At 38.2% G+C, this 22,535-nt stretch overlaps 2 protein-coding genes across 2 annotated transcripts; both read left to right on the top strand.

Moving 5' to 3' along the window:
- The first annotated feature begins 18,461 nt into the window (after positions 1-18,461).
- LOC121972395 lies at positions 18,462-19,323 on the top strand. Its single transcript, XM_042524072.1, has 5 exons — positions 18,462-18,625; positions 18,712-18,844; positions 18,919-19,045; positions 19,130-19,209; positions 19,309-19,323. The coding sequence occupies exons 1-5, from the start codon at positions 18,531-18,533 to the stop codon at positions 19,321-19,323; spliced, it is 450 nt and encodes a 149-aa protein (XP_042380006.1). The 5' UTR covers positions 18,462-18,530.
- A 761-nt stretch (positions 19,324-20,084) lies between these two features.
- Positions 20,085-21,637, top strand: LOC121972394 (transcription factor IIIA-like). The gene is made up of 4 exons (XM_042524071.1): positions 20,085-20,147; positions 20,257-20,502; positions 21,157-21,300; positions 21,449-21,637. The coding sequence occupies exons 1-4, from the start codon at positions 20,085-20,087 to the stop codon at positions 21,635-21,637; spliced, it is 642 nt and encodes a 213-aa protein (XP_042380005.1).
- Positions 21,638-22,535: the final 898 nt, after the last annotated feature.

The following is a 22,535-nucleotide window of genomic DNA, read 5'->3' as shown; positions in this document are numbered from 1 at the left end:
TGAATCTCAATTCATTAATATAAATTGACTCATGAATCAAATTTAAATTAGACTCATTCAACAATTGAATCTAATTGAGTCTAACTCAATAAGTCTAATTTGAATCCAATCTTTGATTCATCATATGAATCTAATCCTATTGGTTCATCATATGAACCTAATCTCCATGCACATGTTCTTTGTGTGTGACCCAATAGGTTCTTGTAACGTTGGCAATGTTATAAACTCCTTTAAAAACATAAGCAATGAGCGGCATCTAGCAATACATCATTGCTACCCAAGTTACAAGAAATGTTGAGATCCAACATCACCTTGTGACTACTAATTGTGACTCCTCACAATATGTGACAAGTGTCCTTCTATCCTAGACATCTAGATTGATCAATGTGAGGCATAGACCGTGTCATCCTCTGGCCAATCTAAATCTTGAACTCCAAGTAGACTCACTCAATCAAATGAGCTCAATATCTCATATTGACTCATTTGGGTATGGCCATACACTTCGTGGTCTTACTCTATCAAGAATATCGATGTCACTCCCGTCATATAGGAGGGATAGATCCCATCTACATCACTCACATCTCTCTGCATAATTCGTTACATACCCAGTAATCGCCTTTATAGTCCACCCAGTTACGGGTGACGTTTGACGAAACCAAAGTACATAACTCCTTATGTAAGGAGTACCTTGTCAATGTATGTACTCTGACTTAGGCCAAGCAATCTCTTAGATCTATCCCTATAGATCTGTATCCCTAGAATGCGGGATGCCTCACCTAAGTCCTTCATTGAGAAGCAACTCCCTAGCCAGGTCTTGACAGACTGAAGCATAGGGATGTCCTTCCCAATGAGTAGTATGTCATCCACATACAATATGAGGAAGACAACTATATCTCCTACAACCTTCTTGTAGACACAAGGCTCATCTTCGCTTTTGATGAAACCAAACTATTTGATTGCATCATCGAAACGAAGATTCCAGCTCCGAGAAGCTTGCTTTAGTCCATAAATGGACCTATGCCGCTTGCATACTCTACTAGTATGCTGTGGATCTACAAAACCCTCAGGTTGTGTCATGTACACATCCTCGAGTAGGTTTCCATTCAGAAACGCGGTTTTGACATCCATCTGCCATATCTCATAGTCATGGTAGGCTGCAATAGCAAGCATGATCCGAATGGACTTAAACATCGCTACTAGATAAAAGGTTTCATCATAGTCAATACCATGAATCTGCTTGAAACCTTTAGCTACCAAGCGACCCTTATAGATAAGTCCATCCATGTCAGTCTTTCTCTTAAAGACCCACTTGCACCCAATGGGTTTTACCCCTTCAGGTGGATCAACCAAAGTCCATACTTGGTTGGTGTACATGGATTCCATTTCGGATCTCATGGCTTCTAGCCATTTCTCGGAATCTGGTCTCATCACAGCTTCCTGATAGCTGGTAGGCTCATCCTCTATGAGCATAACGTCATCATGGTCAGACAAAAGAAATGAGTATCTCTCAGGCTGACGACGTACCCTATCAGACCTGCGAAGAGGTATGTCTACTTGAACTGGTTGTTGTTCCTCAAATCTTTGTGGAACAACATTATCCACAACATTTTGTGGTTCCAGTTCAACTTCCATCGAGGCATCAGTGCTATTGTTCGCATCTTGAACTTCTTCAAGATCGAGCACTAGTCTTTCTAGAAACAAAGTCCCTTTCTAGAAAGACCCGATCTTGCCACAACTACCTTGGAATGTAGAAGTAATATCCCTTAGTTTCCTTGGGATATCCGATGAAATAACACTTGTCGGATTTGGGTCCTAATTTGTCTGAGACTTGACGTCGAACGTAAGCCTCACAACCCCAAATCCTCATGAAAGACACCTGGGCATCTCTCCCAGTCCATATCCTATATGGTGTCTTTATCACGGCCTTGGAAGGAACTCGGTTGAGAATGAAAGCTGCCGTGTCTAGAGCATATCCCCATAGATAAGATCTGTGTGACTCATCATAGATCGTACCATATCTAATAGGGTACGATTCCTCCTTTTGGATACACCATTCCACTGTGGTGTTCCAGGAGGAGTGAGTTGAGATAGAATCTCACACTCAGCTAAATAGTCACGAAACTCATGGCTAAGGTATTCTCCACCTCGATCTGATCGAAGTATCTTAATACTCTTGCCAAGCTGGTTCTGTACTTCATTCTTGAATTCTTTGAACTTTTCAAAGGATTCAGATTTATGTGTCATCAAATACACATAACCATATCTACTGAAGTCATCAGTAAATGTGATGAAGTACCTATAACCGCCTCTAGCAGCGACATTGAAAGGGCCACATACATCACTATGTAAGAGTCCTAACAAATCAGTCGCTCTCTCGCTGTGCCCACTAAAGGGAGTCTTGGTCATCTTGCCTCGTCGGCATGACTCGCATATCTCATATGATTCAAAATCAAATGAGTTCAGCAAACCATCCTTATGGAGCTGGGATAAGCGCTTGTCATTTATATGACCTAAGCGACAGTGCCAGAGATAGGTGTGATTCATATCATTCGATTTGAACCTCTTGGTACTAACGTTATAGATAGGGCTCTCAAGATCTAGAAAATAGAGTCCGTTCATCAGAGGTGCACTACAATAGAACATATCGTTTAAATAGACAGAACAACATTTGTTCTTTATTATAAACGAAAATCCTTTCTTGTCCAAACAAGAAACTGAAATTATGTTCTTAGTCAAGGCAGGCACATAACAACAATCATCTAATTCTAGTACAAGACCAGAGGGAAGAGATAGATGATAAGCTCCTACAGCAATAGCAGCAACTCGTGCTCCATTGCCTACTCGTAGGTCTATCTCACCCTTTGTCAATGCTTTGCTATTTCTCAGTGCTTGTACATTAGTACAAATGTGCGAAGCACATCCGGTATCTAATACCCACGACGAAGAAATAGAGAGGTTGACTTCTATAACATTTATACCTGAAGTAGAAATCTTATTTCTCTTCTTCTTAAGATCTTCCAGGTATCCTTTGGAGTTCCTCTTCCAGTGCCTTGCTTGTCCTTGATATAGGTGACAAAGATGTTCAACCATATCATAAGCACCCATCAACTCATGTTGCTTCTGAAGCTCAGAGTTCATGGTCGCGAGCATAAGACAGGACACATCTAATGCGTCATCCTGATGCTTCTTGTAAGCATCTTGGTCTGCTCGCGTGGCAGGAGGAGCCTAGAACGTACAGTTTACGTTCCTGAGTGAGAACTATTCTCAGGTTCCTGTACCAGTCCAGGAAATTTTCTCCGTTGAGCTTGTCCTTCTTAAGGACAGAACACAAGGAGAAAGAGTTCGTATTCGACGTCATGGTTATCTACAACAGAAAATTTGCAGAAATAAATATCATATTCTTTTAAAATCATTTAATTAGGCCTTTAATTAAATGATGCTCCCACTGAATACTATAATTCTTGTGGGACAAGATCCACATCATACTAACCCTTGAGTTAGCTTTGGCTAATACGCCCAAGGCTTAGTATGATCGGTAGGTAACGATTACCAATTACATCTCTATGCAACTCTTGTTTATAAAATCAATATCCGCATTTATATTAAAACTCGAGTTAGCTTTGGCTAATACGCCCGAGAGTTAATATAGATGTGATTTTGATCTATCTTTTCCAACCGTTGGAATAATGCCTATAGTTGACTCGATCCAACCGAGTAACTAGGAATACTCAATCTAATTGAGCTTGTATTCACCCATGCGTTGATAAGCGGGACCAAGATTGTCCCTCCGTACCCTACCAAGATAATATGTATTGCTCTGCTTTGGCAGATTCAACAATACATGTGATCGAGGTAGTGATAGGTATCACGGCACGGTTAGGCATTTAGAGTTGGTTCGATCGAGATCTAATCTAATCGAAAAAGGATGCATCTTGTGCACACTTAGATCTAATCTAATCGCAAGGGTGCATCATGTGCACGACTTAGATCTAATGTAATCGTAAGGCACTAATTAATTAATTACTTATTAAACATGCATCACATACACAAGCAATTAATTAATTTATTTGTGATTTAGTCATGGCCCTACTACGATCTTCTCAAGCCAATGAGAAGATCGATTAGTCAACCTAGGGTCAACAGCTTCTCCAAGCTCCTCCCTTTGACCACCTTGTGTTGCTCGTGCCCACCTGGGAACTCCGTCTCGTGTGGACCCTCCACCGCTCCAATTTGTACATTACAATTTGAAACTCGAGTTACATTCGAGTCTAAATCTAATTTACAACAAGAATATAAGAGAAAGGCACAACGCACAGGTCGCGGAAAAATAAAACATACAACACGCGCAAACACATAACGGCACGCAGGCCGTATTATGAATTACAACACAATCCAATCATATTGGGTTTTTGGTCCATGAATATCACAAAATTAATATATAATTGAAAATTATATATTTTCATAATTTTCTATAATTTTAAAAATAAGTTTTATAATTTTTACGAGTAAAATTTCCCGGCGGTCCCGTTTAGCGGTTTCGGGCGCAATCGCGGAACGGATCCCCTTGCGGGGCCAAGGGCAGCGCCCCTACCCGTGATCTAACCATCGCGAGGGTTCCTTTGCGATCCAACAGCGCCCAAACTCGCTGTCCCAAAATGATTTGGGTCGAGACATTGCCATTTCGGAAAAATCTTCCCGACAGGTTCGTTTTTAGCGATTTCGGGTGCAATCGCGGAGCAAATCCCCTTGCGGGGTTAGGGGCAGTACCCCTACCCACGATCTAACCATCATTAGTTGCTCCTTTGCGATCTAATGGCACCCAAGCCCGCTGTCCCAAACGGATTTGGGGCAAAACGAAGCCGTTTTGGAAAAATCTTTCCGGTAGCCGAAGCCTATAAGTGCCGAGACACTTGTGCTTCGCTTCTACGGAAAAATTACCCATAAAAACTATAAAAATCATAATTTTACAGAAAATTAAAGAAACTTTAGTTTTCATAAAACCAAAAATTAAACTCGTACAAGCCTTGCACGTGGCTCTGATACCACTGTTCTTTTCGCGTCGCGGAAACCCCGAATCGCCCAAGCCACGGATCTCGTGCAAGGTAAAACTTTCAAAAAATACGAGTACGAGTTTAAAACACGATCGACTCTTAGATCTACGAGGGAAAAACATTTACCCTTGATGCGTGCCCTTCATAATCCCGCAACATCCAAAGGTAGCCGGATCTCGAGACCGTCAAGCGAACGGTCCTCTAGCGGTATCCACACGAACAAGGAGTGGTCTTCTACCACTCAAAGATGGAGAGGAGAACCCACAAGTGTGCTAGCACTTTCTAGGGCTCTCGGATTGGATCTAAAAGGTGAGAAAGGAGAGAAGGGAAAAAAGGAACTCACACACTCCTCTAGATACTCTCCTTTTGTGACCTTCACACCACCTAGTTGCTTGGAATCAACACTCACTTCTTCTCCACCATGAAGCCACGACCATAAGCAAGCTAGAGAGAGGGAGAAGCACCCAAGGAAGAAGAAGCATTGAACACCATTCAATTGCCACCAAATGAAACCCTCTCCTCACTTAGTGTGGCCGGCCACCACATGTGTAACCCCCACATTAATGTGGCCGGCCACATTAAAAGGATTAATGGTGTGTAACCTCCATGAGGTGGCACACCATTATATAAGGGGATGATGTGGCATGCCATGTAGGATGAGTCATCCTCATGATGTGTCTATTCATCAAGTCAAAACTTGATGTGTCAACCTCTATTTGGTCAAGTCAAACTTGACCAATGCTCTTCCTAGTTGAGTTAAATCCAAGCTTTGATTCAAGTCAAATTTAATTTAATGAATCTAAATGCATTAATATAAATTGACTCATGAATCAAATTTAAATTAGACTCATTCAACAATTGAATCTAATTGAGTCTAACTCAATAAGTCTAATTTGAATCCAATCTTTGATTCATCATATGAATCTAATCCTATTGGTTCATCATATGAACCTAATCTCCATGCACATGTTCTTTGTGTGTGACCCAATAGGTTCTTGTAATGTTGGCAATGTTATAAACTCCTTTAAAAACATAAGCAATGAGCGGCATCTAACAATACATCATTGCTACCCAAGTTACAAGAAATGTTGAGATCCAACATCACCTTGTGACTACTAATTGTGACTCCTCACAATATGTGACAAGTGTCCTTCTATCCTAGACATCTAAATTGATCAATGTGAGGCATAGACCGTGTCATCCTCTGGCCAATCTAAATCTTGAACTCCAAGTAGACTCACTCAATCAAATGAGCTCAATATCTCATATTGACTCATTTGGGTATGGCCATACACTTCGTGGTCTTACTCTATCAAGAATATCGATGTCACTCCCGTCATATAGGAGGGATAGATCCCATCTACATCACTCACATCCCTCTGCATAATTCGTTACATACCCAGTAATCGCCTTTATAGTCCACGGGTGACGTTTGATGAAACCAAAGTACATAACTCCTTATGTAGGGATCCATGGTGACTTCAGGTCTAAGGACTAATAGTCATACTAATAGCCACATGAGAAAGTATATGACACTCATATAACGATCCATGATACTTTCTCATGGCGGGTCATTCAGTATACATTCTCTAATGCATACCCATGTGTCAGCTTGATATCTCTATATCCATGACTTGTGAGATCAAGTCATTGAGCTGACCTACATGCTAGTCTTATTGTATTAACATTGTCCCTGAATGTTAATACTCGACTAGGAATGATTTTGAGTAGTGTTCCCTATATCATCTCACTATCGATTCAACTAATCGATTGATATAGGTATGAACCTTCTACTTCAGGACGCTATTATACTTAGTCTATTTGGCACTAATACAAATAAGTATAATAACCAAACAAATGCCTTTATTAATATACAAGAATATGATACAATGAGTCCATACAATCATCAAATGATTGGCTCTAGGGCTCTAACTAACACTAAGGGGTATAGAGCCAAAGATGTGTTGAAATTGGTTCATTCTGATTTGTGTGGACCTTTTGACTATCCAGGTAAAAGGTTGTTTCAAATATTTCATCTCTTTTTATAGACGACTATTCGAGACATAGGTACATTTACTTGATACGCAACAAGTCTAAGTGCTTCGAAAAGTTCAAAGAGTACAAAGTTGATGTGGAGAAATGTCGAGGTAAAAGTATCAAGACACTACAGTAAGATCATAGTGGCGAGTACCTCTTAGGAGAGTTTAGGAGTCACTTATCAGAAGTCGGGATTCAATCCCAACTGACAGCACCTGGTATACATCAACAGAATGGTGTGGTAGAACGAAGGAATAGGACACTTATGGAGATGGTTAGATCAATTATGAGTTATTCAATATTACCAAATTCGTTTTGGGGATATGCTCTGGAAACGAAAATGCACATTCTGAACTTGGTGCCTTCTAAATCAGTACCCTCTGCTCCAACAGAATTGTGGAATGGGCGAAAGCCCAGTCTGAGACATATTCGAATTTGGGGTAGTCCAGCACATGTGCTGAAAGCAGATGCTGATAAGTTGGAATCTCGTACGGAAGTTTGTGTGTTTGTGGGTTATCCTAGATAAATGAAAGGTGGTTTATTTTATAGTCCTAAAGACCAGAAGGTTATTGTTAGCACCAATGCCCAATTTTAGAAGAGGACTATATAATGAACCACAAGCCTATAAATAAATTTGTTCTTAAGGAAATAATAAAGGACACGTCTAATCTAGTACCAACTGTACAAGATGAAATATCACAAGAAACTGCAACACGCATCACAAATGATACACAATTACAGAAAGTGCCTCATCGCAGTGGGAGGGTTGTTAGGCAACCTGAAAGATTCATGTTTTGGGAAAGTCTTTGGACTTGATCCCTAGTGAACATGAACATGATCCCCGGACATATGATAAAGCACTCCAAGATAAAGATGTAATATTTTAGCAAAGAGTAATGAATACTGAAATAGAATCTATGTATTCTAATAGAGTCTGGGAGCTTATAGAATCACCAAATGGTGTAAAAGTCTGGTGAAAATAAGTATACAATAGAAAAAGAGGGATAGACGGGAAGGTTGCAACTTTCAAAGCAAGGCTTGTTGATAAAGGGAAACCTTTTAACGGTAGCCATGCTTAAGTCTATCCAGATTCTTTTATCTATTGTTGCTCATATGGCTTATGAGATTTGGCAAGTGGATGTCAAGACAGCTTTCCTTAATGGAAGTCTTGAAGAAAGCATCCATATAAAGCAACTAGAGGAGTTCATTGCAAAAGGAAAAGAGCATCTAGTTTGTAAGCTCGATCGGTATATTTATGGACTGAAGCAAAGCTTCAAGGTCTTGGAACATCTGGTTTAATGAAGTAATCCAGACCTATGGATTTATTCAGTGTTCGGATAAGTCTTGTGTATACAAGAAGTGTGATGGAAATGTGGTGGTATTTCTTATACTATACGTAGATGACATTTTTGGTAGTTGGAAACAATATCAAAGTGTTGTCAAAAGTAAGGGTATGGTTGTCCAAGAAATTCGATATGAAAGGACTTGGGACAATGCGCACATATTCTTGCAATCAAAGTAATAAGGGATCACAAGAAAAGAATGTTGTTCTTATCCCAAGCTTCATATATTGATACAATCCTTGCTCATTTTATCATGCAAGACTCCAAGAAAGGTTTTTCTACCTTTTAGGCATGGAGTAGCTTTATCTAAAGAGATGTCTCTAAAGATATCGAAGGAGATAGAGAATATGAAGGTAGTTCCTTATGCTTCGATTTTCGGAAGCCTAATGTATGCTACGCACGAGATCGGATATCTGTTTGGCCGTGAACTTGGTGAGCAGATATCAGAGTAATCCAGGACGGGGACATTGAACTGCTGTAAAGCATATAATGAAGTACCTTAGAGGGACTAGAGATTATATGCTAGGCAGATGATTTGATCCCTATAGGTTACACGAATTTTGACTTCCAATCAGATAGGGACAATAGTATGTCGACCTCGGAGTTTTGTGTTTACTTTAGGAAGTGAAGTCATAACTATGGAGGAGTGTTAAGCATTGGTGCTTTTCCAGACTCCACTTTGGAAGCTAAGAATATGGCAGCCTCTGAGGCAGCCATAGAAGTTGAATGGCTCAAAAACTTCATGATGGACTCAGAAATGATTTTTGGTTTGCCCAAAAATTATTACAATTTATTGTAATAATAGTGGTGTAGTAGCAAACTCGAAGAAACCAAAAGTCCATAAGGCAAGTAAACATAATAGAGCGCAAGTACCACCCAATACGAGACATCATATAAACGAGGAGAAGTTGTTGCCGCCTAGATTGCATCAAGTGATAACCTGGTGTTAGAGTGTATACTAAAAGTCTAGCTTTTGTAAACATTTATTTTGAAATAAAGAATCACATTGGTCAAAAATGTCTACATTTATATGCTAAGTGTAGTTGTTCAATTAATTTATATTGTAAATAACAAGGTGTGTGGTGTCACACACAGAAGATCATATTATGAGTTCTTTATAAATTATAAATAGTTGCTCATGACTAAAATGGAAAGGAACAAATCGTTGGAATAATCGTAGTTTAATTAGGTATTAGTTTATCTTGACTAATAAATTACACTAGTACACTTTAAGTGTATTAAGTAGAACCATTTAAGATAAGTTCTTTTTATACTGACTTAAGAAAAGAACAAGAGCTTAGTTATTATGGAAGTGTGTGCTCTTAATCCTAATATAATAACAAGCACATATATTTAGTATTTATTTCTTTGACTTATCAAAGGGTGAGATTTAGCTCGATAAATCAATAGGCCTGATAAGTTAGGAAATGATATTACTTATAGTGTGTATTGTTGATTATAGAAGGAAACTATGTCCTAATAATCTAGGTTGATAATGTCCCCAGGAGGAGCTCATAAGGATTGTCATGTTAAATCCTGCAGGTGGACTTAGTCCGACATGACGATAAGGTTGAGTGGTACTACTCTTGGACTAAAATATTAATTAAAGAGAATTGTCAGTAACTCTTTTAATTAGTAGGCATTCGACATCTTAAACACGGGGAGAATAACACACTCATGATAAGATGGAGCCTATAATGTAATTTGGGATTGGTGTGGTAGTACAATAATAACTCTCTAGTGGAATGAGTTATTATTAATAAATTTGAGTTGTGTGTTCGGGGCGAACACGGGATACTCGAGCTCATCGGGTGGCCAAAACGAATTTCTCATCTAGGTCCCTATCGTAGCCTCATTAATGCCTCATATCCACTCATGAAAAGCCCATCTTGGTGTCTAAGGGGGGCTGAGCCATGGCTTAGTGACCAAGCCATGGGGCCGGCCACTTTCTCCTCAAAGGGGTTGGCCTCTTGCTTGGTGCCCAGGCAAGAAGGGGGTCGGCCACATAATTCAAAGTATGAGGGGTGTTTTGAATTTTTTAAATCTTCTCTTTGTAGATATCTACAAGTTTTAAAAGAGAGATTTTAAAGTTATAAATCTTTCCTTATTTGAATTAGGTCATATGGTTTAAAAGAAAGTTTTAAAAGTTTTAAAACTTTCCTTTTTTAACCATCCACATGGTTTTTAAAAAGAGAGTTTTAAATTTAAAACATTCCTTGTTTGTAACCATGTCAAAAAAGGAAATTTTAAATGAGAAGTTTTAAATCTTAAAACTTGTTTTAAAATTTTCCTTTTTTAAAAACTTCCACATTAGGAAATTAAAAGGGAGCTTGTAAAATTTTATAAGAGCTTTCTTTTTTTGCTTATAAAATTTTTACAAGATATATTTTTATTCTTTTAAGGGCCGGCCACCCTTGCTTGGTGCCCAAGCAAGGGGTCAGCCATTCAATCAATTAAGAGGAGAAAAAGGAATTAAAAAGGGAGGAAAGGAAAACAAGAGGAAGATTTTAATTTTTTGTAAAAATCTTTCATTATTTGCCTTGGGAAAGTATTATAAAATAAGGGGAGGAGAGGCCTCATGATACATCAATTCTTATTCTCTTGCTTGTGCTCTCTCTTGTTGTCGGCCCTCTCCCCTTTCCTTTCCCCTTTTTCTCTTTTTTTCCTTGGTGGTGGTTGTGGTCGAAAGTTAGAGAAGGAGGAGAAGCTTTTGGGTGGTGTTCATCTTGGAGGTTCGTCGCCCACACGACGTCCAAGAGGAGGCGAGGAATACGGCAGAAGATCAAGAGGTCATTGCATACAAAGAAAGGTATAACTAGTAATTATTTTTTGCATCATGCTAGTTTTTTTTTCTTTGTATGAATTCCAAACACAAGAGGTGTATGATTCTAGAGTTTCAAATTTGTGATTCGAGTTTGTGTTTTTTTTGTTTTTTGAATTTGTGATTCGATTGTTCTTTTTGTCTAAACCTAGAGTTATATAAGGAAATTAAATATTAGATTTCTTTAAAAGACTTTGTCTAGGCAGTGGTGGATGATCTCATACTCAAAAAGAGCTAGTGCCTCGCCATGCAGTCCTAGAAGCCAATTTTGGAAATTAATATTTAATTGAATTTATAACATAGGTGGATTTGGATCAATAATGTTAAACATCATTTGCGATCCAAATCTAAACCATTAATAATAGATAAGTTAAATTTGGAATCAATAAAGTTAAGTTCCGTTTGCGATTCCTAATTTAATTTCTAAAGAACACAATAGGTTATTTAGGAAAGGTTCGACACTTGCACAAAATTTTTGTACAGTGGAACCGGTACGATCTTCATAGGACTAACCAACAATTGGTATCAGAGCTAGGGTTTGCCTCTATGTGTTTGGTTTTCAATTTAATTATGCACATGTCATACATCATTTAGGTAGGATAATAGTAGGATGTGTTAACTCTTTGGTTGCAGGCTTCAACTATTATGACTTACAGATATTGTGTGTGATTGGACCCTTGGATATATCAAGGACATTTTATTATGTGTGCATGATTGTAATATTAAATACAGCAGGAGCTGTATTAGTTATTAGGATTTTATATTTTTGTTTCGATCTAGATTACATGTACATTCCTTTGTGGAATATATGATCGATATATGTAAAATTCTAATTTTGTCGCGGATCGTATCTTTGTGAGGGTGTGGTACTATTGGTGGACCAGAGGCGCAGCAGAAAAGGAAGCTCAATGGACCCAATGACATGATCTGTAGGATTGGCAGCACGCGAAGGACAGTGATGGAAGAAGCCATAATAGTTGAAAAATTAATTTCCATATTTTTTACTTTTATTTACTGTGATGTGTGTGTGTGCATGTGATGTATGTTAGCATAGTCAAAAATCCTCACCTGAAATAACTAAGTAGGAGAGAAATTTTTTTAATAAATTCCACGGTCTACATTACTGGTTCGTAAGTGATGCAAAGAAACTTGCGCGTTGGCTCTGAGTGCTTTCCTCCATATCGGATGAGTTTGTTTGTGGATCACTAGATCAAACTTCCATTTTGGATGACTATAGGAAATTAATTAAGAGTGTGTGATCTTCCCCATCGGAAGGGGCACAATCTAATTTAATGGACTAAGTGTCAAGTAATGGTATACACTTAGGGGCATCTAATAGTATCCTCCCCATCGGAGTCACTGCTATTATTTGTGTGACCGAAGGAAAACCAACTATTAATTTTATTTGTCATAAAGTTAGGTTGACAAAAATAAAATTAATGGGTAAAACCTCGTCTTACAAATGTTTGATTTTGTATACGTCTACACTATCGTGGCATGTAAAATTCACGGTGATTTGAGGTGTTGATTAATTTAAAATAGTATTGTTTAAGGAATCAATATTATTCTAAATTTAGAGTCTTGAACAAAGTTTATTTTGTGATTCTTAGGATGACTTTCAACACACTGGACATTATACTGAAAGAGAATAAACTTACTGATCCTAACTATATAGATTGGAAAAGAAACCTGGACATTGTCCTAACTGCTAAGGGCTATAAGTTTATGCTATCAGAGGTTTGACCTAATGCGCCTAATGGTGAATCTACCCAAGAGGAGATTGAGAATCATAGGAAATGTGTAAAGGCAGATAAGATGGCGTGGTGTTACATTTTGGCTTCAATGTCAAATGTGCTGCAACATCAACATCAGGATTTACCAACAGCTTATGATATAATGAACAATCTCAAGGATATCTTTGGTCACCAGGATTGGGCTTCTAGGCAAGAAGCTATGAGTAAATTAATGACAACCACCATGATAGAGGGGACTCCCGTAAGGGATCATATCCTAAAGATGATGGCTTATTTGAACGAAATATAAATCCTTAGAGGAGAAATTGATGGGGAAACCCAGATCAATATGATTCTCCAAACGCTACCTAGAAGTTTTGAGCAATTCCGCCTGAACTATAATATAAATAAAAGGATGTATTCATTGGCGGAACTACTGACAGAACTTCAGGTAGCAGAAGGGCTATTTCATCATAATTCTCAGATTCACTATGCTGACAATGGTTCTACTTCTAAGTTGAAAGGCAAGAAGAAGAAGAAACAGGCTGTCTCAACAAAGAAGGTGAATAAACCTCAAGGTACATGACCAAAAGCTGGAATGAAGAAGCCGAAGGGCAAGTGCTTCATCTGCAAGCAGTCAGGACATTGGAAGGCAGACTGTCCTCATAGTAAAGAAAACAATAAAGGTATATCTCATGCTCTAGTAGTTGAAACATGTTTAGCGGTGTTATCTACCAGCACCTGGTGTGGATACGGGAGGTACTGATCATATCTGGAACTCTTTGCAAGGGTTCCAGGAAACCCGATGACTATTTGAAGGAGTGATAACCGTCTACATGGGCAGTGCTACTAAGGTGGCGGCTGTTGTAGTGGGAGACGTCTACTTATCTTTTGATAGGAATAGAAGTTTGATTTTAAGAAATTGTCTTTATGTACCGAGTTTCAGAAAGAATTTAATTTCAGTTTCTAAATTTTATTTGGATGGATATTCAGTTTATTTTAATAACAATGTGGTTATAAAAGAAAATAGGGTTATTATCTGTTCTGGTGCATTGGTTGGCAATTTATATACTTTAAATCCAATTTCTTCCACAAAGCAACAAATGAAAATTAATAACACATCTTCTAATTCAAATAAGAGAAAGGAACTTCCGGAGATGAACCAAACATATCTTTGGCATCTAAGGCTTATAGCTGATGGACTCTTGGGTCCATTAGTGGTGGAAAACTTTCCAACCTGTGAATCTTGCTTGGAAGGTAAAATGACCAAGAGACTTTTTAAGGCCAAAGGGTATAGAGCCAAAGATGTGTTAGAACTGGTTCATTCTGATTTGTGTGGTCCTATATATATCCAGGCAAGAGGTGGTTTTGAATACTTTGTCTCCTTTATAGACGATTATTCGAGATACGGATACATTTACTTGATGCGCCGCAAGTCTGAGTGCTTTGATAAGTTCAAAGAGTACAAGGCTAATGTGGAGAAACGTCTTGGTAAAAGTATCAAGACACTACGGTCTGATCGTGGTGGTGAATACCTCTTAGGAGAGTTTAGGAATTACTTATTAGAGGACGGGATTTAATCCTAGTTGTCCGCACCTGGTACACCCCAACAGAATGGTGTGGCAGAACGAAGGAGTAGGACTCTTATTGAGATGGTTAGATCGATAATGAGTTATTCAGAATTACCAAATTCGTTTTGGGAATATGCTTTGGAAACAGCAGCGCACATTCTGAACTTGGTACCTTCTAAATTTACTGTACTCTCTACTCCCACAAAATTGTGGAATGGGCAAAAGCCCAATCTAAGACATATTTGGATTTGGGGTAGTCCAGCACATGTGCTGAAAGTAGATGCTGATAAGTTAGAATCTTGTATAGAAGTTCGAGTGTTTGTGGGTTATCCTAGAGGAATGAATGATGGTTTATTTTATAGTCCTAAAGACCAGAAGGTCATTGTTAGCACCAATGCCCAGTTTTTAGAAGAAGATTATATAATGGACCACAAGCCCAGAAGTAAAATTGTTCTAGAAGAAATGAGAGAGGACACGTCTATTTCAGTACCAACAATACAAGATGAAGTGCCACAAGAAACTGCAACACGTGTTACAAATGATGCACAGTTACAGACAGTGCCTCGTCGTAGTGGGAGGGTTGTTAAGCAACCTAAGAGATTCATATTTTTGGGAGAGTCTTCGGACTTGATCTTGGGTAAACATGAACCTGATCCCTGGTCATATGACGAAGCACTCTAAGATAAAGATGTAGTATCTTGGCAAAAGGCGATGAATTCTAAAATAGAGTGTATTCTAATAAAGTCTGGGAGCTTGTAGAACCACCAGATGATGTAAAAGCCGTTGGATGCAAGTGGATCTACAAAAAGAAAAGAGGGATAGACGGGAAGGTAGAAACCTTCAAAGCAAGGCTTGTTGTGAAAGGGTACACTCAGAAAGAGGGAATAGATTATGAGGAGACCTTTTCACCGATAGCTATGCTTAAGTCTATCCGGATAGTCTTATCCATTGCTACTTATATGGATTATGAGATTTGGCAAATGGATGTCAAGACAGCTTTCCTTAACGGAAGTCTTGAAAAAAACATCCATATGAAGCAACCAGAATGGTTCATTGAAAAAGGCAAGAGCATCTAGTGTGCAAGCTCAATCGGTCCATTTATGCACTGAAGTAAGCTTCAAGATCTTGGAACATTTAGTTTAATGAAGTAATCCAGTCATATGGATTTATTCAGTGTCCAGATGAGTCTTGTGTATACAAGAAGTGTAACGGAAACGTTGTGGTATTTCTTATACTATATGTACATGATATTTTTTATTGGCAACAATGTCAAAGTGTTGTCGGATATAAGGGTATGGTTGTCCAAACAATTCAATATGAAGGACTTAGGAGAATATGCACACATTCTTGAAATCAAAGTTATAAGAGATCGCAAGAAAAGGATGTTATGCCTATCTCAAGCTTCATATATAGATACAATCCTTGCTCATTTTAGCATGCAAAACTCCAAGAAAGGTTTCTTATCTTTTAGGCATGGAGTAGCTTTATTTAAAGAGATGTCTCCGAAGATGTCAAAGGAGATAGAAGACATGAAGGTAGTTCCTTATGCTTCGGCTGTGGGAAGCCTAATGTATGCAATGCTGTGTATGAGACCGGATATCTATTTTACCATGGGCATGGTTAGCAGATATCAAAGTAACCCTGGACAAGGACATTGGACTGTGGTAAAACATATATTAAAGTACCTGAGAAGGACTAGAGATTATATGCTAGTTTATCAAGCAGATGATTTGCTCTCTGTGAGTTATATGGATTCAGATTTCCAATCAGATAGGGACAATAGTAAGTCTACATCATGCTATGTGTTTATTTTAGGAGGTGGAGTCATTGCATGGAGGAGTGTTAAGTATAAATGCGTTTCAGACTCAACCATGGAAGCTGAGTATGTGGCAGCCTCTGAGGCAGCCAAAGAAGTTGTTTGGCTCAGGAACTTCCTAATGGACTTAAATGTGATTCCTAGTTTGCCCAAAATCATCACAATTTATTGTGATAATAGCGGTACAGTTGCAAATTCGAAGGAACCATGAGCCCATAAGGCGATTAAACATATAGAGCGCAAGTACCACCTGATAAGAGACATCGTAAAGCGAGGAAAAGTTGTCGTCGCCAAGATTGCATCAGTAGATAACCTGGCAGATCCTTTCACTAAGGCCCTTCCGACAAAAGCTTTTGATCGGCATGTGGAGGGGATAGAAATCAGATGTATGGCAGCAGATATGGTAGCTTAGTCTTTTAGTATAAGTGAAAGATTGTTAGAGTGTATACTAAAAGCCAAGCTTTTGTAAACATTTATTTTGAAATAAAGAATCACATTGGTAAAAAATGTCTACATTTATATGCTAAGTGTAGTTGTTCAATTAATTTATATTATAGATAACATGGTCTGTGGTGTCACACACAGAAGATCATATTATTAGTTTTTTATAAATTATAAACAGTTGCTCACGACTAAAATGGAAAGGAACAAACCGTTGAAATAGTCGTAGTGTAATTAGGTATTAGTTTATCTTGACTAATAAATTACACAAGTACACTTTAAGTGAATTGAGTAGGACCATTTAAGGTAAGTTCTTTTTATACTGATTTAATAAAAGAACAAGACCTTAGTTATTATGGAAGTGTGTGCTCTTAATCCTAATATAATAACAAGCACATATATTTAGTATTTATTTTTTTGACCTTAGGCCCTGGTGACAGAAGGATGTTCCCTATAATCAGACTTCCTAAATTACCTCTTCGACTTAATTGCATTAATCTACCGTTAGGAAGTGACTTGTGTAATCTAGGAATGTGGACCGTGGGCCCTTGTGACAGAAGGATGTTCCCTATAATCGGACTTCATAAATTACCTCTTCTACTTAATGCCAGTAGAACATGGGTAAATTCTTCGGTTCAATCTTCATAGGATAGTACTGTTGGAATGTATACTAAACGCCTAGCTTTTGTATAAATATTTATTTAGAAATAAAGAATCACATTGGTCAAATACCTACATTTATATGCTAAGTGTAGTTGTTCAATTAGTTTATATTGTAGATAACATGGTGTGTGGTGTCACACATAGAAGATCATGTTATCAATTCTTTATAAATTATAAACAGTAGCTCACAACTAAGATGGAAAGGACCAACCCATTGGAATAGTCGTAGTGTAATTAGGTATTAGTTTATCTCACTACAAGAAAAACCCTCATAGACATCGGTGGAACAACAACAGTTTTAAGCAAAAACCGATGTCTTTGAGTATTTTACACCTGGTTTTCTAAAAACCGGTGTCTATGAGCGCAGATTTTCGCTCATAGACATCGATTTTTTAGCCGATGTCTATGAGTGCCTTTTTTTTTTGTTAATAGACACCAATTTTAACAGCGGTTTTTAAAACCCGGTGTTAATGAACCAAAAAAAAATAATTTAATTTTTCCACCAGCCAAAATTTACAACACTTCACAAAGTTCCCTCCAAACCTAAACCAATATCGCACCCCTTCTCTCAGCCTAAACCTAAACCTAAACCTCCAAGCCTCATCTACCTCTTCCCCTTCGATCGACGCCCCTTCCTTCTTCCCCTTCGATCGACGCCCCTTCCTGGATCGACGTTCCGTTCTGCCTCCTCGTCCGATCCTCTCTTCCTCCTCCTCCTTCCTCTCTTCGCTTTTCCCGGCTAAGGTAGGGGCCAATGAGATCCGAAGAACGAGAGGATGCCCACGACCACCATGGCACGGTTGGTCGGCAATGTGAGGGAATCTGAAGGAAGAGAGAACAGCACCGAGATCTAGGAGCTCGTATATAGAAGGGGCATCGACTTACTTCCTCCTATCCCTCCCCTCCCGCTATCTCCCCTTTTGCGCCAGATCTACCTCTCCGGCAATCACGACCTCGCCTCGGGAGCGGTGATTCGAGGGGGAGGGGTACGAGGCGATGCACGTTCAAGGCAGGTGGTGGAGCGGCGACATGGGCGGCCGATCTGATTGTCGGCATGTACATCTGGTCGCATTTCCTATTTCCTGTAGTTTGTGGAAAATCAAATGTGATCCCACAGTCTAGGGACTTGGTGCTGCAATTGGTCGAAAGGTTTGTCATGAGGCAATGCTGATACTCTTATCCTTTTGTTTCTATTTATTGCTTTAGTCAAAAGCTACTTTCTGGCTTTATTTCAGGATTCTCTCTGGACCGAAAGCTCGAACTATTCTGTTAAATGGCACTGTTCGGAAGGGGGAACACATAGTACCACCTGCTGTACTTGATCTACTCATGCGGGCGACTTTTCCTGCTTCTACAGCTCGAGTCAAGGTTTGCTTATTTCCATGGAAGATCTCCATATTGCATAAAATTTTACGATGAGTTCCTAATATATCTTTCTGCAGGCAACTGAAAGATTTGAGACGTTTTATCCTACTCTAAAAGAGTTGGCTCTTATTGGTTCTGGTACCAAAACCACAAAGCAAGCATCACAACAGCTTTTGCCTTTTGCCATCCAAGCGATTCAAGAAAGTATAATTGAGATGTTGCATTATTATGTGTCCTAGGCTGATGTTTTCATAGTATGACTGTACTTAACATGGAACTTATATACAGATAATTCCGAGCTAACAAAGGAAGCGACGGATTTGTTCATCTGGTGTTTAACTCAGAATGCTGAGTGCTATAAACAGTGGGTGAGTTGTTCTTCAAACGTGCTATTTATAGTTTTTATTATTTTGTAAACCTTTCTAACTGCTTTAACTATTGTATCATGAAGGAAAAACTCTATGTAGAGAATGTTGGTGTGACAATTATTGTTCTTCGGAAACTCTCCACTGAGTGGCGAAATTACTCGGCCAAAATTTCCCCCGACACTCTCAAAGTAACACTTAAGCATTTGAGGGCTAAAGTAAGTATAGCTACTATCAAATATTTCTAATTTTCTTGTCCAAGTTCAGTCATTCGAAGCTCACGATTTTTGGATTTCCATCCTTGGCATCTATCGTGTGCATGATATGATAAATTTACTTATTTGTTGCACTTGTATCTAGATGTGGTCAGGTTTAGTTGCACAGTGTTTTTCAAAATTTAGTTGCTGATTAGAATCTTTTTCTTCTTATTTTCTCTATCAAAGAATGAAGATGCCCTGTCAAGAAACACAGACCCCAGCCAAGTAGCATCCATCAAAGAAGCTGACAAGTACTGCAAGACAATTTTGATGAAGTTAACACGTAATTTTGGCTGCATGAAGGGTAGTGTTTTGGTGCTTGTGCTGGGAATTAGTCTCTTTTTCACTCTTTCACCGAATGCCGAGTTAATTAACTGGGAGAACATCAATTGGGAGAAATTTCAGGTGTTGTTCAGTTCTCTCCAATCCTCTTAGAACAACTTGGAGTTTAACCAAATTTTAACAACAAAGGAGATAGGTCAAGAAAGGATATGATGGCGCTAAATTCAAAGATAATAATAAGTTTGGTTTTTCACCTCGGCTAGATAACTATCTGAAATTGCTCTGGTGTTCGTCGTTGCAGCAAGCTGCTCCTACTGCTATTTGCTTTCCATCCCACCAATGTTACGCAAGTATGGTTTTCATCTTGTTTTGTCTGGAAACCGTTACTACATTTCTGATCAGGTACTCGATTACATGTCAAATTCATCTTTATATTGAAACTTGTGTCTCATATATTTAAAGCATGTTCAATGTTTTATGTGCTAATTAAGGAATATATATTCAATGTTAGCATTTTGTTTATATATTGGAATATGTGGAAGTCGTTAGCAATGAACCTGGATGTATGAAGACGTTCACAAATGCAGAATGCCTTAAAGCACATATCAAAACTTCTCACCTTTATGTTGATTGTGTGATTTGTGGAACAAAACAGCTGAAGAAGAATATTAAACGACATGAACACATGCATGAAGCAAGTGAGGTGACTGAGAGGACAAAATGTAACTTTGAAGGTTGTGAACGCACCTTTTCAAATGTAAGACTTGAATTTTGTGTAGTTATCGATTTTCTGTCTCTCAGGTCGTCAAAGCTTAATTGCTATTTGGAGGCAATCTAGTAGAACTTTTTCAGTTAATAGGATGAGGTTAAAATCATGACCAAATAAAACCATAATATGTTTGCATCCCAATTTGTGCGCCATCAGGAATTTGGTGTGCGCCATCAGGAATTTGGTTAGGACATTGTTCAAAGCTTAACCTCTTTGCAAGAGACTAAGACATGCTGAAACTGTTATTGAGGTTGATTTTCCTGTATTAGAAGCAGTTCTTGAACTAGGAGACAATTATTGAATATGAATGGATCAAAGGTAAAGATCATGGAGATGTCTAATTCGAGCCTTTTTAACAGAAGCATAAAACACCTAGGCAAAGACAATTATCAGATATGAACGGATCAAAGGTAATTTGAGCTTTTTTAATAGAGGCTTGGAGTGTGTAGGCAGTTAAAATAGATGTTCAAATGGCCTTTTACCACATTCATTATTAATTGCATAAATGCACACTTGTTGATAAGGACAATTTATTGGAAGATCGCCCTTTTTTTCTTCTCATATGCATCACTTAATTTATTTCTGGATAAGCAATCAATCTTCTATTTAGTAACTATAAGGTATAGTTTTTGCGCCTTGCAGGTATCAAATCTCAGACAGCACATAAAAGTAGTCCATCAAAATCTTCGTCCATTTGCATGTAGATTTTCTAAATGTGGGAAGAAATTTCCCTACAAGCATGTCAGGGATAACCATGAAAAATCTAGTGTGCACAATTACATTCAAGTAAGTGTTTAGTCTAAGATTTATCTACTAGCCTTGACATGGTGATATGAAATGTTAGCAAATTCAATTTTGAATTTTGTTTGAATCTGAACAAATATTTAATCTAGGTTTGCATGAATTCTAAGTTGCTTTGAGCTTCTTGTTGCAGGGTGACTTCCTAGAAATTGACGAGCAGTGGCAGTCACGGCCACGAGGTGGACGGAAAAGAAAGTGTCCTTCTATCAGATCTTTCTGCAGGAAGAGGATTGTTTCACCTGAGCAAGCATCAACGCTTATGTACAATGTTCTCCAGAACATGATGCAAGCAGAGTTTTGCTGGTGGGACGAAATAGAATAGGTGATTGTTTTTGTGCAAGTAGAGCTTCGTTTTCCCTTCTACCCAACTCTTTTCCTTGCTTCTAATTTGAGTTTTGTGCAAGCAGAGTTTTGCTTCTAATTTAAGCATTCAAATTAGTCATCTTGTTACCTGGTGCTCTTACTACTTTTTCAACTATGATTTTTGGTCTTGGTTTACTAATATATTATTTATGTGTTTTTATAGTTTACAAATCTCAAGTACTCCAGAGTTGAAATTGATGAAGTGCGGTTCGAGTGGGCTGAATGCATGCTAGATTACATTTGAAGTGCGGTTCTACCTTGTTGTGTTAAAAGAATGTTCTACCTTGATTTTGATATCTATTAGCTAGCTTTTGATGTAAAAAGAATGTTTGGGTATTTTATGGATATTATTGTAAGAAGATTATTTATATAATTTATGAATATTTGTGTATTTTATGGATATTATTGAATGAAGAATATTTGTATAATTTGTGAATATTTGTGTATTTTTTTTTGTTATTGTCGGTTTTGCATTGTTTCGGAAATCAAATTTGTGCTGTTAAAAAATATACATATTACATCGGTTTTCCACCGCTACAAAACCGGTGTTATTAACTAATATTACATTGGTCATTTACCGTTGCTAAAACCGGTGTTATTAACATACAATATTACATCGGTTTTACACCGTTGATGAAACGATGTCGTTAAGTAATACTACACCTGTTAATAACCGATTCGAAGACCGGTGTCGTTAAGTGATACTACACCGGTTTTAACCTGATGTCTAAAATGACAGACTTTTAACATCGGCTTCATAGACATCGGTCGAAAATGAAATAGACACCGGTGGAAAACCGATGTCTATGAAGGTTTTTGTTGTAGTGTCTGGACTAATAAATTACACTAGTACACTC

Source organism: Zingiber officinale, chromosome 4A (assembly GCF_018446385.1).
Source record: "Zingiber officinale cultivar Zhangliang chromosome 4A, Zo_v1.1, whole genome shotgun sequence".
NCBI classification, from domain to species: Eukaryota; Viridiplantae; Streptophyta; class Magnoliopsida; order Zingiberales; family Zingiberaceae; genus Zingiber; species Zingiber officinale.
Note: the sequence above shows the minus strand (reverse complement) of the source record. Positions and strands in the feature narration are given on the sequence as shown.